We start from the raw sequence: 19,556 nt of genomic DNA on the forward strand, positions 1-19,556 counted from the left end.
AACCTTGACACTGTTTATCAGGCACATATGATAAGACGTCACATACACTGCTTTTAAAAACAAACAGTTTTAAAGAAGCTTTACTTGTTAGACATTCAGCTTATAATCCTTCAGTGATTTGGTCTCCACCTCATCACACATCAGAGATGTACAACATATGCCCAAGATCTGACATAATTGTATGTTAACGGAAAATAAGAACTCAAGGGTGCCTTTAAATCTAGGTGAGGATCTCGACTGAACACACAGCCACAAGGTGGGGGAGACATCAAAAACAAGTCTGCTGATCACTGCAAGAGCATGGACCAATGTTCACTTTGGTTTGTCAAGTCTTTGAATGTAATAATTAAGAAGCACATCCAGAGAATATTAGCAAAAAAAAAAAAACTCAGAACACCTAAACTGCAAACAAATGTGACCAGACACCCAAGTGTTACAGTATGTAGAAACATAACTTAGTGTAACCTTCAGCATTATCAACCAACTGAAAAGAATGATCCATTTGGAAAGGCTCTCTCTGTTTCGTGAGGTATGAACAGAGCACTGATTAACATTTGTATCAAGTTTGCAGTTGAATTTCTCATGCACATGAGGTCAAAATTTATCATACAGTGGTATGTATTCATTTCTGTAGCTCACAAACTATCATACAGGTAAATAAATATCTCAGTGAATGGATTTTGACAAAAACCTGATCTCAAATTCAAGTGATGTATATGAAAAGGTGTTACAACTTAAAAAAAAGTTTAAAAATAGAGCTGAAGCAAATTTAGGGGGGCGGAGACTGTGCTTAAGTGCCCTTACCATAACTACAGAAATTTCAAATCTTACTTCAAAAGCAAATCTAGAATTAATAACTGGAATAAAAACAAAAAGGGGCATACTCTGTAAGGCATGTACCATTTGTAACCTAAATTCTTTATTTCATGTGGGCCAAAATCTTTTTTTTTGCATCATTGATGAGAAAAGACCACTGGTTTACTGAAGTGTAAGAATTGCGTGTGTGTACACATATGACAAGGATAAATAATGGTACATTAGTGTACATGTGTGTTCTCTGCAAGGATGGATAAAGGTGCACCAAGTCTCTGAGTAAAGAGAAGCCTCTCCTGCTCACTCATCTTCATCCTCCTCCTCTTCCTCACCATCCGAGAGGGCAGGGCAGGTGCCCAGCTGCCGATAGCCATCCAACCACTTCTCCACCATCTGTGTGACGAGAGGATGGCTCCGCCTCCTCGAGCTCTTCTGCAACGCCACCAGGACTCCACCCTCCGTCACACAACAGTCCAACCACTGCCTCAGCAGGCGTTCCTGCTGCTCCTCTGTTCCCATCTGATGGGCACACAACAACTTACCAACGCACTTTTGCAAAAATAAACTCAATCTTCACAACAAAACCTCCACTCACCTCTTGTGCAGACAGAAAGTGGACATGCAGCAGCTTCCTGTCACTGTCCACCAAGGGCAGAAAAGTGACTGTGACATCGTCATCCGTATTTAGGTTAGCACCTGCACCGCGGTTGTCATAGCCGTCATTTTCCATGGCAACCAGGGCTGAGAAGTGGCCTCGTGTGTAACCAAGCGCTATGGGGCTCTTCCAGCAAAAACTCTGCTCCCACAACAGAGGCAGATACACACCTGTCGAGGAGGCAGGATGTGACAGATTAGTCTGGATTTCATCTGGGCATAATGCCAACACTTTCCTTTACAATTCTAAACGTCTAATAGTAGCACATCAAGGCAGCTGGACTGGTGTTATAGCAGTGACATTTAGCCATCATAATATGCGTATTATTTCGGATGGCATAAACATCAAAAAATGTAACGTAAAAGATGACTAGAATCCTGAATTTTTATTTCAGCAATCAAGTAAACTGCAGTGAAAATTTTTATTGTAACCAATAAACATGTGCTGTACCACTCACCAGTCTGTACATGTTGCTAAAATCCTATTACGGTATAAAATCACTTCAAACCAATCACATTCTAGCCAGCTTTTCATCTTCATTTGGGTTGTTGCAAGAATTTAAGAGAGACACTTGCCACTCCATTTTACTGCACAGTAGCTGAATATGCTGTCTAATTTATGCCTGGTGCACAGGAGGCGAGTGCTGTGTGAAAAATATTCACAATATTTTTTAAACACGGGCTATATGCGCCTTCTGTTTCATTCACACGATGCTCAGTGATGAAAGAATAAATGAGCCTTAAAGCTGTTGTGAGATAATGTATTCATAGTCTCTGCCACTACACGTGCACCAGTTTTGCTAAGGAACATTTCAAAGCAAATATACCAGCTGCCTTTGCAGTTGATATATTACAAACAGTCCTGTATGATCGATACTGTAATTATTAAACTATTCCAGCTTATCCAGCTAGCTCATTCAAATTTCATTTCTGAAGCTCACCCTGGAAGCGGGTGTATCCCAATGTCTCCCCTCGGAAGCTCTTGTAATATTTCACGCCGTACACGATGATGGGCCGGCGGAGGATATGGGCCAGGACAAACACATGAGTCTGCTCTAAACTCGCCCCCGGCTTCCAGGAACAAGGCACAAAAAAAGGGGGGGGGGGGGGGGGGGTTTGAGGGGAGAGAGAGAGAGAGAGAGAGAGGGGGGGGGGGAGGGGAGAAAGGGGGGGGTTACATTTGTGAATAAATTGAATATTGCTGCTATATAGTGTACATTAACAAGATCAACTGTGAGCTACTGCTCACTTACGTATCCCCCCGCTCTCGCTTATATCAGAATGCAAGCAATCGAAGGAATAGGACACTTATTTGTTGACGTCAACATTCATAATTAACCCTGAAACAAGCAAAGAGCAGTGTTCTCCCCAAGGATTTCAAAGAGCATCCTGGTAAACTGTCATTTTAAAAGCATTTTGCTTCTTGAAATAGCGTCAAAAACCCACCCTATAGTTTCGTAAATACATTCAGTCGGTAAACAGGAAGTTGATGTGCGACAGACCTGAAAATGGTCTACACGGTATAGAACCCCAAGCTGAAGCTCAGTACCAAATATCAAGAAGTTGGGATTTGTAGTTGTTGAGAAAAATGTAAATCCACATTATGTGTTTTGTAAATACATTAAGATGGTAAACAGGAAATCAATGCGTGACAGACCTGAAAACGGTCTACACCAGGGGTGTCCAAACTGATCCATAAAGGGCCGTGTGGCTGCAGGTTTTCATTCCAGCCATGCAGCAGCACACCTCATTTGGCTTATTCAATCAACTGACACACCCACCCTTTAATCAAGGGTGGGTGTGGCTGCAAGTATTTGACTGTGTGAAGACAGTTCAGTTGATTGAATGAGCCAAGTCAGGTGTGCTGCTGCATGGCTGGAATGAAAACCTGCAGCCACACGGCCCTTTATGGATCAGTTTGGACACCCCTGGTCTACACGGTATAGAACCCCAAGCTGAAGTTCGGTACCAAGTGGCTGATTTGTGGTTGCTGAGAAAAAGGGTGTTTCGGACAGATGGAAATACGGACAGAGGTAAATAAACCAGTATACCCTGCCCCCTTTGGAGCAGGGGTATAAATAATAAGCGACGAAGAAGCATACAAGTGCCACTGAACAGTATGAGGAAGGTCGGCTATAAATATCTCACATCAATCCTGACAGCATGGTGGCTGAGAGACTGGAGTAAGGTGTTAAGTACTATAACCACTTCTTTTTACATAATGTGAATGAAAGCACGAGAGAGAGAGAGAGAGAGAGCGCATGTATACCTGACTGGCCAGTGATAAAATAAAAGCCCAGTCTTCCTGCCACTGTTCTTCTCTCAGAGAAAAGTGCAAGCCAAAACTCTGAGAATACCACGATTCCCACTCCTTCCAGCGGGTGTAGAACCTGCCACACACACCAAAACACCCAGTAATTCATAACAAAAAAGTAATTTCTTGAATAATTAACATCTAGACAAAGCAGACACTTTGGAGGAAAGCCAAGTCACCTATAATCAATATTCTATTAAAAGAAACCTAATCTCGTACCTCTGACTGCTGTAAAAAGCAGGTTGAGTTGCAATTGCATGATGCAGCATTTAGTATGGTTGTGCATTCAAATTTTTTTTTACTTAAATCTCTAATCTACAGAGATGCACTCATTCTGACACTATGATGCCTAGGTTAACCTCATGCTTACTGATTATATGCAACTGTGATAAATATCTGTATCTGCAGCAGTTCCTGTATTCCTTCCATTTTATGAAGGAATATGTAAATGCCTCAAAAAAAAGTTCTTGATGGGAACACTGTTCATGAAAAGATCCCCCCCCCCCACACTGTCTTTGCATAAACGCCATTAATCCTTCTGCAGCATGCAACAGTGTGTGTAAGTGATAAATCCAGTCTGACACATGAAATCAGACCCCAGGCAAAATATTCAAATATGGTGTTAAACATCGTCTCTTGAACTAAAGGTCATTGTGGTCTCACATAAAGGCTGATTCAAGTTTACAATTAAAAATTCCTTCCAAAACGTCCAACTATGATTGCTCCGAAAGCTTTCTGGGAATAAATAGCTACTAGCTGTTCTTGGCCACATACTGCAGCAGTGATGTCTTCGTTGTGCCTCTGCAATCTTTGTTGTTCTCTCATTTCCTAATGCGATATTTGATACTCAAATGATTTAACATTCAGGATTAAAAAAAAAAAAAAAAAAGGATACATAAGGCATGAAGCAGGAAGAATAAAACCATCCGTTTATGTGCAGATCAATCAGGTTTCAATCAACAGGAAATTGCCGTTTCTTTGATTCACTGTAGAATACCTTTCAGTGTGTGTGCATGTTCCCTCACCAGTGGGAGCAGTCATGTAAGCTGTCATGCAGACTCTTCCTCAGTACGGAATCTTTATCGTAGATGCCCCATGTGGCCTGCAGCACTGAGTCCAGAAGGCAGTCTCCTGCAGTGCGGTTCCACAGAGCATACAACCGACTGTCCAGTCGTGTGCCGAGCTCCAAAGACCAGTTTATGATTGGAGATTCCTCTTCAAGCTCTGCAACATTTTTATACCAGTGAACAGATGTGCTTATTATAGGACTGGATATTTATGGAAAAATCCTTTGTTTAATATTCAACTTTTGCAAAGAACAACATTAAAAGTACACAGAAGGGAGACAAAGGGGGGGGGGGGGGGGGGGGGGCTACAGCAGGCACTCCACATAAATGGTCACTCCACATAAATGTGTTTTTCAAAATTATGATCACTAAGTGTAACTTAAGTGGATTATCTGGGGATTAGCATCTTTCCAGTTGCAACCAATACACACCATTAGGGTCTGCTGGGTGGAATGAAGTCTGGCTACCATATCAGAAAATACAAAAAAAAAAGTCTGGTATATTGATCAGGGCTGGCTGGATAATTTGCTTGAAAATCAATAAACCAGTCACACTTAAAAAATAAATAAATAAATAAAAAATAAAAACTGACCCTTCCATTTATTTAATTTAATCTGAGTAGCAGACCCTGTGTAATAATATTGCTATTGTGCAAATTTTTTGTTACCTTTCTGTACATCTCGATCCAACACCTCATCAAACAGCTTCTCTTGGACATTAGGAGGCAGATCTTCAATGTCTACAGAAGATATGGTGGGTTAAATAAAGAGCAAGCATAATTACTGACACACATACACTACGTAGTTCAGTGAAAATGATGCATCTCACCTGCTGGAAGAGTAAAGGTAGTGATATCAGTGAAGAAGTAACAGGGAAACTCTCCTTTACGCCTGTGTAGTGCGGCAGCCACCTCCCGACGAATCTGCTCTGTTAATTCAAGACATACCATGGCTGGAATACACTTAGCCGCCTGCTGAGACACCTGAGTGAGAAACAAACATACACACACAAATATAATCATGTCTAAAACAGGTAAAATGGGTGACATTCACTAGACTACTTCATGAATGCTGAGGACGCCAAACGAGCATATGTGCTGGCTGACCTCCGTGAGCAGCACAGAGAGCATGTCCTGGCGCTGAAAGCGGATGGCGAGGTGTACCAGAGTGAAGCCAGCATTAAATGCAGATGGACGATTCAGCAGGCGGACCTCGTCTGAGGTCAGCTGACGTGCGATGTCACCACCTGATGACTTATAGGCTTCAATTGCAGCCAAATCGCCTTCTACCACACCTGCAAAGGGGAGAAATACACATGTTAAACACACACACACGCATTACATACATCTCCCTTTGAAAATATTGGAACAAGACCAATCCATTTGTTTTTGCTATTCACTGAAGACACTGGGTTTGAGGTGAAAAGATGAATGAGCCAATAGATCAGAATTTCAGCTTTAGTTTCCTGAGGTTTACATCTAGGTGTGTTAAACAACTTGGAACATCGTTGGTAGCAGACCATCAATATTTAGATGAACAAAAGTATAGGAACAGATAGTCTTAAAGTAAATAACACTTAATATTTGGTTACTATCCTTTGCCCACAACCCCAAATGAGGAAAAAGTTGGGACGGTATGTTGAAATTAAAACTGAAAAACACAGACTTGTAAATAATCTTTGACCTGTATTGCTTTCAAAACAATACAAACAGCACATAGTTTAAAATAAATAAAAGCATTTCAAATTTTGATTCGTGCAACACACTTAAAAAAAAAAAAAAGTTTTTATTAAAAAAAATAAATTAAAAGATGTTTAGCGACTGAAGACACCAAGTGATGGTGTTTCAGGGGTTATTTTCTCCCATTCTTCCTGCAAACAGGTATAAAGGTGTGCAACAGTACAGGGTCATCATCGTCATATTTTTGTTTAAAAACTCACCACACATTATCTGTTGGGGACAGAGGGGACAGGCACCCTCTCCTTCCACAGTCATGCCTTTGTAATGTGCACAAAATGTGGTTTTGCATCGTCTTCTTGAAATATCCCTGGAAAAGCTGTCGTCTTGAAGGCAGAATATCGTCACTGTCAGGTCAAAACCTGCTATGTGACATTTTTCCTTTTTTACAGGAGACGTAAAAAACTGAATAAAACTCTGAAATAACAAGCTGAGAAGCCAGTAAAAGTTTACTTGTTCTATTATTAGCTTTTCTAATTAGCATAAATGGAAGCACAAGGTCAAAATTGACCAATCAGCATAGAGAACCCAATTTGACCTAAATTGTCACATAGCAGGTTTTGAACTGACAGCGACGATACATTGCTCCAAAATCTCAGATGTACTTTTCTGCATTAATGCTGCCATCACAGAAGTGTGTTACCTTTCACAAAAGCACTGACAACCTCATGCCCTGACAAACCCTGACTTTTGGACTTGTTGCTGGTAACAGACTGGATGGTCCTTTTTATCTTTGGTACTGCGCACACTATATTCATTTCTTTAAAAAAAAAAAAGCCCTGGAATACTGATTCATCTGACCACAATACATGTTCCTACTGTGCGACAGTCCATCCCAGACGCCTTCGAGCTCAGAGAAGTCAATGGCGCTTCTGGACACATTTCAATAGTTTTCTCATGGATTTGTTGACAAACTGGAGATCCTCGGCCCATCTTTGCTGCTCAAAGACAAGACCTTTTCTGGATACTAATTTTGTACCAACTCATGATTACAATCACCTGTTCACATCATTATTTAATAGTTTGACCTCATTATTAGCCCGAAACTGCCCAGTCCCAACTTTTTTTGGGGGAATGTGTTGCAGGCCTGAAACACAGGAATGGATGTATATTAACAAATGAAATGTTGACCAAACCACACATGAAATATCTTGGGTTCGTACTGTCTGCAATGAAATACAAGTTTACAAAGTAAATTTAGAAAAAAAAAAAATCACTGCTTTCTTTTTTTTTTTTTTAAATTTGCATTTTCCATACCAGCAAACTTTTCTAATTTGGGGTTGTACAATAACTGCATCAAGCTGGCGACCCACTGACATCACCAAATTGTGGCATTGATCTTTTGTGACAGACATTCAGAGCTATGAATTGTGTAAACAATCAAATCAAACAAAATCTCAGATGTACTTTTCTGCATTAATGCTGCCATCACAGAAGTGTGTTACCTTTCACAAAAGCACTGACAACCTCATACCCTGACAAACCCTGGCTTTTGGACTTGTTGCTGGTAACAGACTGGATGGTCCTTTTTAATCTTTGGTACTGCGCACACTGTATTCATTTCTTTAAAAAAAAAAAAGCCCTGGAATACTGATTCATCTGACCACAATACATGTTCCTACTGTGCGACAGTCCATCCCAGACACCTTCGAGCTCAGAGAAGTCAATGGCGCTTCTGGACACCGTTAACATAAGGCTTCCTTTTTGCACAGTGCCTTGGTTTAACTGGCATTTGTGGATGTAACTCCGTATTGTAGTGCTTGACAAAGGTTTGCCAAAGTAATCCTGAGCACATGTGGTTATATCAGCTATAGATGAATGACAGTTCTTGATGCAGTGCCATCTGAGGTATCGCCGATCACAGCTTAGGCTTGCTCCCTTGCCCTTTACGCACCAAAATTCCTCCAGATTCCTTTAATTATTTGAATCACACGCACCATAGAGGGTCAAATACAGGAATACATGTATATATTTTTTTCCCTTTCTTTCAGGAACATTGTTTTTAAACATTTCAATAGTTTTCTCATGGATTTGTTGACAAACTGGAGATCCTCAGCCCATCTTTGCTGCTCAAAGACAAGACCTTTTCTGGATACTAATTTTGTACCAACTCATGATTACAATCACCTGTTCACATCATTATTTAATAGTTTGACCTCATTATTAGTCCGAAACTGCCCAGTCCCAACTTTTTTGGGGGGAATGTGTTGCAGGCCTGAAACACAGGAATGGATGTATATTAACTAGTGCTGTCAAGCGATTAAAATATTTAATCACGATTAATGTCGCGACTGTCATAGTTAACTCGCGATTAATCGCACATTTTTGTCACATGAAAAACCATTGTAATTCTCTTATCAGCATAAAAAGTGAATGGGCTTGCTCACCGTTCGAACTACGGGGGTACTTGGGGGATCCGAGATCCCCTGAAACAGACATGAGATCCCTTGAAAACATGATTTGGGAAATGTTGGGGGGTCTCTAAAATATAGAGTGCTCCGAGATGATGCTAAAAATAGTAACCATGCGGTCGGCGCGGCCATCTTGGAAGTCACTCGCTCCAGAGCGCGCAGAGTACACATCATAGAGTAAACATTCACCGATTCGTTTCCGCGTTAGAGGGCTTACAAGCTTTGATTTTTTAAGAATTTAGACATCTGAAGTGATGGAGCACTACTGTGAAAGTTTGGATAAGCAGGCACGGGAGCGTTATGCTGAGAAGGTACATTTCATTGGGAATGTGGATCCATACACTGTTATGGCCCTTTTCCACTACCCTTTTTCAGCTCGCTTCAGCTCGCTTCAGCCCGACACGGCTCGCGTTTCGACTACCAAAAAACAGCACGACTCCGCTCGCTTCAGCCCTGCTTAGCCCCTAAAACTCGCACCGTTTTGGAGTGGGGCTGAAGCGAGCCAAAGCGAGCCGAGTGAGGCTGGGGGCGTGAGCAGACACTCCCCTGTGCACTGATTGGTGAGAAGGAGTGTCCTCACATGCCCACACACGCCCCGCGAGCACGCTGGGATCTGTAAACACCGTAAACCCGGAAGAAGAATAATTACAAATTATGAGAATTTCTGAAGCCTTATGCGCCTCGCCTCATCTATACGCTCTTGCCAGTATCTGTTGGCGTTGTCGGTGACAAGCCACAGAACCAAGACCAGCAACACTAACGACTCCATGTCCATGTTTATTGTTTACTATTCGGGTCGTGAGACTACCGCTTAAAAGCTCACTGATGTCACTGTTTGCGCTGCTTAACGACATCACATGACGTCCACCCACTTTCGCTAACTCCACCCAATGTGTCCACCCACTTCCAGCCAGCACGGTTCAGCGCGGTTGTAGTCGAAATGCAACTCCAACAGCCCCACTCAGCTCGACTCAGCACGGCACGGCTCAGCCCGACTCAGTCGCGTTTGTAGTGGAAAAGCGGCATTAGTGAGAAGGAATGGAAAGCTGACCCCAGCTTGTTGCCACATAATTATCAATTATTTTAGTCAGTGAATAAAATGTAGGCCTAGTATGTAACTTGTACTAACAGCATGTGTACATAAACATTACTAGGCCTAGATCTTAAATGCCATTTGATGCAACACTGCAGTAGACATAAGCTACCCAATGTGACAAATATATCCATTAATCATTGCTGAAAGTACATAGAAAAGATAATAGTTTGTATCACATTTATTTTAGTAACTATGAAATTCAAGACAATTTAACCTACCTGTCACAAAGTGATCAGAACAAATCTGGATACAGTCTAGTCCTAAATTTGATCGGTTAATGGCAGCCAGCCACTGTCGTCTCCTCCGCTCGCTTTTCTCCTGTGCTGCAATTCCCTGGTTTGTCACGACTTTAGGGAGTCTGTGGAAGCTTTTGCCACCCTTTTCCCCCCGGCTACTACAGCCAACAATGACACACGTATTCGGCATTTTGCTTCGCTGAGCAACAACAATGCACTGACACAGCGACGTTTGACTTCCAATATGGCCGCCGCCGGGTTCGCGCTGATCTCAAAGCACTCTATTGGCAAAATGATGTTTATTGACATAGCAATCGTGTGTAACGGGAAGCATTTGCATATCCGAAGTGAGCGCGCAATGGAGATCCGCGCTCTGAGACCAGCGCAAGCACCCCCAAGGGGGAAAAAAAAAAAAAAAGGGACCCCCCCCGAAAATATCGGCATAGTTCGAACACTGGTTGTACCAATGTTTTTTTTTATTTTTATTGCAGAGCATAACACGTCTTGTCACAGCCACTGCAAAGTGGGGCTGGAGCCGCCGATGGGAAAACGAAACTTAAGCTGAGCACTGTGGCTCTTCGGGGGAGGGCAGAGGACTCTGGCTGTGCAGGGCGTGGCATCATGTCACAGAGCATTAATCTCGCAATAAACAAAAATTATCTCCGTTAAAATTGAGTCAAGTTAACGCGTTAATAACGCGACATTTTTGACACCACTAATATTAACAAATGAAATGTTGACCAGACCACACATGAAATATCTTGGGCTCGTACTGTCTGCAATGAAATACAAGTTTACAAAGTAAATTTAGGCGGAAAAAAAAAAAAAAAAAAATCACTGCTTTCTTTTTTTTTTTTTTAATTTGCATTTTCCATACCAACAAACTTTTCTAATTTGGGGTTATACAATAACTGCATCAAGCTGGCGACCCACTGACCTCACCAAATTGTGGCATTGATCTTTTGTGACAGACATTCAGAGCTATGAATTGTGTAAACAATCAACTCAAACAAGGCAACAAGAAAACACCCAATCACATTTTCCAATATTTTTGATCACTTGAAAAATGTGCAAGTTCAAACAAAAAGGTGCCATGTTCCAAATTCTTTAACATAACTGGGTGTAAATATCAGGAAATGAGATCTGAAATTCTGATACATCACCTCATTTGCCTTTTGAATACCTAAATGTATTCGGTGTTTAGCATAAACAAAAAGAACTGGCTTTACTGTTCCATTCCAATACTTTCAGAGGCAACTGTACATGAAACTTTTAAACTAGTAATTTAATATTTTCCCTTTAGTAGTGATTAGATTTTAGAGCTGATGTGTTTTGGACTAAAAATAAATAAATAAATCCACTTTGCTTAATTTAATTACGAACAGAATGCAATATAGAATGTAAACGTTTGTATATGACGCCACTGATTAACACTGGGCATTAGGTGACAATAGCAATCACTATAAAATGATCCCCATCATATCCACCAGCATTATGTGCAATATTTTTTTAGTAATCTCAAAATCAGTGTCATTTTTGTAATTTGCCAGTAACTGACTGAACTATAACTGACGAAATGCCCAACTCTATAAAATACACTTCTTAGTTCATGTCACATAAGAAAACGTGGAGAATAAAGCTAAATTTGCTTAAAGCAGCAATACTTATTTAACTTTGTGCCTGAAATGTTCTGTAGATTTAAGACTTCCAAAGAAATAAATTCTGAAAGCTTTATATATTTAAAAAAAAAAAAAAAAAAAAGGGGGGGGGTAGCCCACACACACACACACACGACATTTCCATGGCGATGCAATGGCATTCTAGATAACTTTAAATCTTACAAGGGGAGGGGGAAAAAGGAAAAAAAAAAAAAAAACCCTTGACTTTCAATATTTCCTTGACACAGACTTTCAAGAAACATTCAGTAAAATGAGGCAAGATCAGGCACCGTTTCCCTAAATGTTGCAGCATTTTCGGGACTTTTTCAGGTTTCAGTGGTTGATGATTCTTCCAGAAAAGGCCTGATTCATATTAAACTCAGGAAGGAAATGAAACACAAAAATCTCAAAAAGGTCCATGAACATTTCCACAGACTTGTGAAGTCTAAACCAATGACAGTGACCCCCAAGCCCCACTTTATATAACGTCTCGATACAGACAGCTAGAACAGAAGAAGTGCTGCAGCTGGCTGTTGTTACAGATGGATTAACAAGGTACAGAAAATGTAAACACATGTTCAAGCTAAAGCTATACAGTACACAACATGTTCAAGCTACAAAGCACATTATAGAAGCAACAAAACTGCTATTTCAAGATCATTCTCATCAGTACCTGTCAGATATTGTTAACTCCCTACATGGAAAATCACATTTAGAATGCAAACTCCACTGTGTGTGTGTGTGTGTGGGGGGGGTGTTAACCATAAACATCATGCATTTCCTCAGCCCCATTTCTTTCAAGTGACACAAAGGGTAATTTTGCCAAAAAGGAAACGAGTGTTTTGATAGAACCTACATTAAGTGACTAAATTCTGACAAGAGATTTTAAACATTAACATTTATATATGACTTACTACAGAACATTCTGAACAGTGCAGTTTAGTTTGTTCACTCAGCCATTTTCATACTGGATGAAAAACGATGCATTTTAAAAAACAGCAAGTGGTTATACTGGAAGAAATCTTAATACAGGTTATCCATCCATCCATTATCTATACTACTTATCTGTCAGGGTCACAGAAGAAGCTGAAGCCCATCCCTGTGGACTTTGGGTGAGAGGGAGGGTACACCCTGGGCAGTTTACAACCGATCACAAGGCTAAGGGCCCAGTCCCACAACACCAATAACTATATGACTATACCTATGCCTGAATTTAGTTCCAGTCTGGAGCAGTCACACCACAACTATAATAATATCAGTTAGTCCAGCCACTCAGGTAAATAAATGCATGCAACTTAGAAATAGTCATCGAAGTTTTTTCCAAGTAATAGCACATTATTCCAGGTCATACTGTACAGCCTGGACTTCAAAACAACCCATGTACACACACTGGTGGTTGACAAAATACGCATAGGCCACAGACTATGGAAATATAATAAAAGGATACAAAACACAGAGCAGTTATGAATACGGATGCAAGTAATTTACGGATTGGTCATGGACGTTTCAGTACATTACAGACTGGTTACAGGTTTCAAATGGATGATGCATCACAGATTTTTAAAAAAATAATTTAAAAAAAAGTCTAAAACAATTCAATGTTTGGACTGCCAAAGTTCATAATTAAAATACCTTACCTACATTTATGTGTTTATTAATATTTCATGGAAAATCGCATATCTGTGAATAAAATCCGTACTTTGTATTATATATTTTTTTATTTTCAGTGAATCTGTATTCCATGACTTCATGATGCAACAAGGATGTACAAAGATGCCTGGGGAAAATAGTACATGCTCAGACAGTCACATGTAAACGATTACCTGACGTTTTATTGGATCAGGTCCAGGCCTTGGGGGGGGGAAATCACTCCAGAAGTAACCTCACCAATACTGATAAACCCAGGCCTGGGCTATAGAGATCGTTATCGGTCTGGTGTGACCACCAACCACATAAAATGCAGGGGACTGATTTATTTATAGTTAATTACAGTTATCGATACTATGGGACTGGGCCTTAACAGAGATGAACCACCATTCAAATGCACATTTACACCTATAGACAATTTAGAGTAGCCAGTTGAACGAATCTGTAGGTCTTTGCACTATGGGAGGAAACCCATGTAGGCATGGGGAGCACATGCAAACGCCACATAGAAGGGCCCCAGTTGGCTGTGAGGTTTGAACTCGGAACCTTCTTGCTATGAGAGGACAGTGATGACCACTGTATGACCGTGCCGTCCCTAATGCAGGTTACAGAGAAGATAAACTTCCTGTCCACTTGAGATCAGATTTCCAGAGAAGGATGTTAATACAGAGTCATTGTGATTGGACATGAAAAGATAAGTTTTTATGGTGTTGCTTACTTAAATGTCTGAAACATGGTCATGTAATTGCTTGAGAGCGATGATGTGATCCTGATATATTACCCAAAAAGGAGTCACGGAGGGAGAGGGTCAAAGGGCATGATTGACTTCCACAACAGCCAATAGCATTACAGGACACCCTACACCCTTCTGCTGAATCTAACGAAACTGAAATGTGGTTTAACAAACTAGCTAAATAATGCAGCTGAAATTTGAGGGAGAGCTTGTTTTCAACTGTCCAGGATTTTTCCATTGCCATTTTTGTTGTGTTCGGTATCCTAAAGCAAAGGTTTGAAACAGCTGTGGCTGAGATTGGTACTGGATTGTGAGTCAATGTGTTACCAACCCAGCCATTTCCTCTCACCCTGGCAGTGACAGCATTAGCGTGCTGTTAAATGCACCTTGACACCTCCAAGTGCTCGCTCACCATGCCATACACACATTAGCTGAATATTAACTGCGCACAGCTCATAGACCACTGTAGCCCTCAGCGTCTGAGTGAAGCTATACATGATTACACAGAAAATCAACGGATTTTAGACAGCTGAAGAGTGCGCACACGCGCGTGCACGCACACACACAGGATGCTTTGAATAGGGAATAACGTGTGGGAAGCTGCAAAACCACAGCTACACAAAGAACCCATATTTGCTCATAACTAGCTTCTACTATAGCTTGATACAGGTAGCTTGTTCATGGGCAAGACATATACATATGTAAATTAGATGTGCTCAATCTGTATCATTAAATCATTTGGCAGTAGTGGCTCAATGGATCTGCTCAGAAGGTCATGGATTCATGCTCCAGCATCAAGTTGCCATCGTTGGGCTCTTGAGCAAGGCCCTTAACCCTCTCTCAGCACAGCGTCCCTGGAGCAATGACTGACCCTGCACTCTGACCCAAGTTTCCTAACAAGCTGGGATATGGAAAGAAAATAACTTCACTGTATTGTAATATATATGTGGCAAAGGCTTATTTTTCTTTCCAAAGAAATTCTGTACTGTAAAAAGAAAATAAGAATATCTACCAAACACATTGTCATTTTCTGATACTGGTATATTTGTACACAAAGCCAAGAGACTTGTACAACACACTAATTCTGATTTCATGAGCACATAAAGACTAACAATTATTCACTGTAGGCGAGGTGAATATCGGTTATTATTATACATACTGGACACTTTCAATGGAATAAAAACATGTATTTCCTTCTAGCGGGTTTCATTCATTTGGTTTGATAGCATGCAATATTGTTAACATATCACTTATCCTACGTGTATTACATCACTCTACCCAATGGAGAATGCACATTGAATATGGTTTATATATGATATTGCATGGTTGTCAAGACATGACGCCACACGTCGGAGACATAAAACTTCCATGCTAGCGAACAACTGTGTGACAATTTGTAAACGAACATGGACGTTAGGTTTGCATCATTAAATACGGAAAATTGAGAGAATTTTGAAAGAGAAAGATGTGTTGAACACCCGAAAAGAATGTGCATGTATAATAATAATAAATTAGCTTTTTTCATGGCATATCAGATATATTCCATTCAGCCAGCATGATATTGAACAAACTGAAGGCAAGTTCAAGATCATGCTAGCTAAATGGAATATATCTGATATACCACTCCATGCCATACAATATTATTTAAATAATAACCAAGACAAAGTTGAGGTTATTATTCACCAATATTCACTGAGCCAGAGGTGGATAACTGTTTTAGTATAAATAAATTGGCACGCCGACTTGTGTCACTTACCTATGTCGAGTCACAAAATACTTTGTTTTGAAATAGATAAAATAAATTACAATTCCACCTTACCTTTAAATAGTTTTATACCAAAACTTCATAGCATCTTTAGTACTTTTAGGAACAGCGCACTCTTTCATAATTTGTAATTCTTCCTCATTTACGATGACAAAGCGATTGGTCACCATTTTGCCGAGTCGCTGGACGGGGATTATCGAGAAATAATCAAAATCTCTCGACCAATCAACGTGCATGATTTCCTATAATCACCTCCATATTTCTACTAATTAGATTTACGATATGGATTCAAGCTGTGCCAAAGAAAACTGCTTTTACTGATTTCTAAACTGTAGCTGAAAGTGAATCATGGTAAAAATTTAAGGTTCTGTTAAACAGACAAGCTTCCCACACTGCTGTGCTGTACATTCATGATAAAGACTGAGGCAAGAAAAATAACACTTAAATTCAGAAGACAAACAATTGTCCTAAAGCACAGGAAATCACTCAAGAAGTCTGACTTTTTTTGCGAGCACACACATTACAGTTAAATATAAAGATCCTGGACAGTGAACATTTTGAAGCTGTCAGGCTTCGTCTCACCTGCACAGGCATTGAGAAAGAGCCAGTCACTCCTCCGCATCCTGTTCCTGATCTGCTTGAGTTTCTTAAAGTCCATTTCGTGCTCTTCTTGGGCACCCATTGCCCCAGACGCCAGCTCAATTTGTACTTCAGCCTGGCCAGCAGGCACAGGGGGCGAAAGCCTCCTCTGAGCCGTTTTACTGCCCCCCACACCCCCTCCCCCTGCTGTCCTCTCCTGCTCATTCACTATAGACAGGGCCATGGTACTCTCGGGCTGTGGCTCCTGCAGCACCGCATCACTCGGCTTAGGGTGGTCACACACTACGCACCTTAGGGTCTTGGGCCAGTTCTCATAGGTGCAGGCTGAGCAAGCCCAGTGCTGGACACGCGTGTTCAGGCGATTACGGTCATTGTATTCCTCACAGGGGTCAGGGGCTGCCGGTGCAGGAAGTCGACAGCCTGGTTCAGATGTGTGAGGGCCATCTGAGGCCCTGTGAGGGCCCTGCTGAGGCCCTTGCTGCCTCTGGCTGAGGCACTGAGTGCAGCGGATAGCGCGTGGCCAGTTCAGATAGGTGCACATGTGGCATGACCATTTGCTGGCTATCTCTGGTGCCTCATCGGTCGCACGTACTCGGGGCCGGGCACTAGAATCAGGGCAGATGAGAACACTGGATCCCTCCTGAGTGGAGCACAGGTGAGAGTTGAGAGTCGGGCTGCTCTTAAACGGCTCCTCGGTGATGATGGGGCCAGTGGGTCGTTGGGCGCGACACATAGTGCACTTGATGGCAGATGGCCAGTTCTCGTACGTGCAATACTCGCAGCTCCACTTCGGCTGGAAATCAGTCATCCTCGCTCAAACAGAACTTCTAAATACCCCCTTCCCTCCCACCCTCCGCTGGCTCGTGCCTGACAAAAGGCCACTCAGCCTGCCAGGGTGCTCTGAGGGAAAACAAAAAAAAACACAAAATCAGTCAATCAATCAATCATGTGCTTATCTACATGGGGGGGGGGGGGGGGGGGGGGGGGAATCACATTATAAAGCAAAAGACAAAAATGTTGACTCCAAATAACTAGTGACGTCAGAAGCAAAATAGAAACCCGGATGTCGGCCATGTTGGTGGATATACAAAAGCGGGGTCACGCGACATTCTGTATAAAATGTAGTCAGGCGTGCGCAACTCCTTGTTTTTCCACTGCTTTAAGTGTTTCTGTAGCCATGCCATATATTTGTGCTGTATCACAACAGTGGCACGTTCCAATTTTTTTTAGAATTCCGTCCGTGATTCGGAAAGAGGGCGAGGAAACCCAGGTTTAGTACAGAGACCAGACGAGCATGGCATGAACAACAACCAGAGAAAGACTTTGTTAACCAAATGCCCCCCAAAACTCCCAATCCTGTCACTTACAGCCACTTGTAGCAGATCCATCAATGAAAGATCTCAGTGGCACCGGATCACATTTGAGTAAGGCGCAGCAGAAACCCATCTCATCCATTTGAATGTTTTACATGTGGTGGTGCAGCTGTGCGTTCTCACACATGGGCTGCAGGGATTTTAGAGCCGTGTGTATTCATTATACAGGAACTCGACTTTTCGCCCTTCCGTGTGAAGCAGTAATGAAATAAAAACACAGTACAGACACTATGAAAGGGTTTGTCCCACGGGAAACTTGCTTTCAACTCTGGACCATTCTTGTGTTAAGTCCAAATAGGGAAACAAAACACATAATTCCAGCTCACTCGACAAATGTTTTTCAAAGCCATGTATACAGAGATGCAGGATATGCTAGCTATGTTAGCTTAAACAAAACAAAGTTCTCCTAATACACACAGTGAACTGTACTGTAAGCAGCATTAGCAAGCTCTTATTTACTGTTGTTCGTGATAATTTAAGCCGGACCTGTCGCGTACTTTTTAAAATTTCGACGTTAAAAACTTACATGTATTAGTTAGTTATTAGGTCTGTGCTATTGGTTTAGTCCGAACTGCCACAGTAATGAAGTGGTTTAGTCTGGGGAGTTAGCTAGCTTAGCTACATGTCAAAGCGATCCTAACGGCCTAACCAAAAGAGTTGATTTACAGGTAACAGTTTTAAGAGAAAATCTGTAGCAGTTCGAGCTCAATTCACACATAACTAGCTTGTTCTCCAAAAAAAAATGTCAATACAAAGCTGTGTATGAGCCTGAATGAGTGTAACATTAGAGCTAAAGTGTTCCAGATATCAGTTTAAACCAGAGCTTGAATATATATTATATATATATAAACCTAAATAATAAGCACCTCAATTTTTTTTTATATATTTTATTTACTACTTAAGTAACTGACGTCCAGGTAATAATGATAGGCTGTCCTTTTCCAATCACTAGTTAGCTAGATCAGCTAAGCAGCCTCCTTGGATTTGGGGCAGAAGGTGAGAAGCGGGATCTACAGTAGCATTCTGAGCTTGTGTAGGCTACACGGAAAACAGGCGGAGAAAATCAATGGACAAGCTAAATCTACAGGCCTTTACATATTCCCGGTTCCTGATCTCGGTTTCTCAGAGAATAGAGCCCTCTTGAGTTGCATTTCTGTAGTAACACATCCCGGCGCTTTCAAGCAGTTGTCCGAACGAAACCGATCCTACCTATAAACAACCCGACAAACCCCCTACACCTACAATTCAGCCGTTAGCAGCACACACTCGTATTATTCCCTCCACCCTTACCTTTTCCACCGCAACGATCCTGTTATCCACGAACCCCCGTTTTACAGTGAGCTTTCTGGGAACTTATGAAGTACTAATTCCCATTTCCAGTGCCGATTTGTCTAATGGCGGCAGCACGGGAACAGGGTAAACCAAAATAAACCTACTCCAGAGATACAAGGAGG

General features: G+C 41.4%; 1 protein-coding gene across 1 annotated transcript; it reads right to left on the reverse strand.

The window, feature by feature from the left end:
- Positions 1–51: 51 nt before the first annotated feature.
- zranb1b (zinc finger, RAN-binding domain containing 1b) lies at positions 52–19,539 on the reverse strand. The gene is made up of 10 exons (XM_060934360.1): positions 19,393–19,539; positions 16,712–17,629; positions 5,954–6,141; positions 5,677–5,830; positions 5,516–5,587; positions 4,807–5,005; positions 3,737–3,857; positions 2,409–2,538; positions 1,409–1,638; positions 52–1,332 (listed from the first exon to the last, which is right to left on the reverse strand). Exons 2-10 carry the CDS (start codon positions 17,535–17,537, stop codon positions 1,114–1,116), a joined length of 2,139 nt encoding a protein of 712 aa, XP_060790343.1. The 5' UTR covers positions 17,538–17,629; positions 19,393–19,539; the 3' UTR covers positions 52–1,113.
- Between the last annotated feature and the right edge of the window lie 17 nt (positions 19,540–19,556).

This window comes from Neoarius graeffei, chromosome 11 (assembly GCF_027579695.1).
Source record: "Neoarius graeffei isolate fNeoGra1 chromosome 11, fNeoGra1.pri, whole genome shotgun sequence".
Lineage (NCBI taxonomy): Eukaryota > Metazoa > Chordata > Actinopteri > Siluriformes > Ariidae > Neoarius > Neoarius graeffei.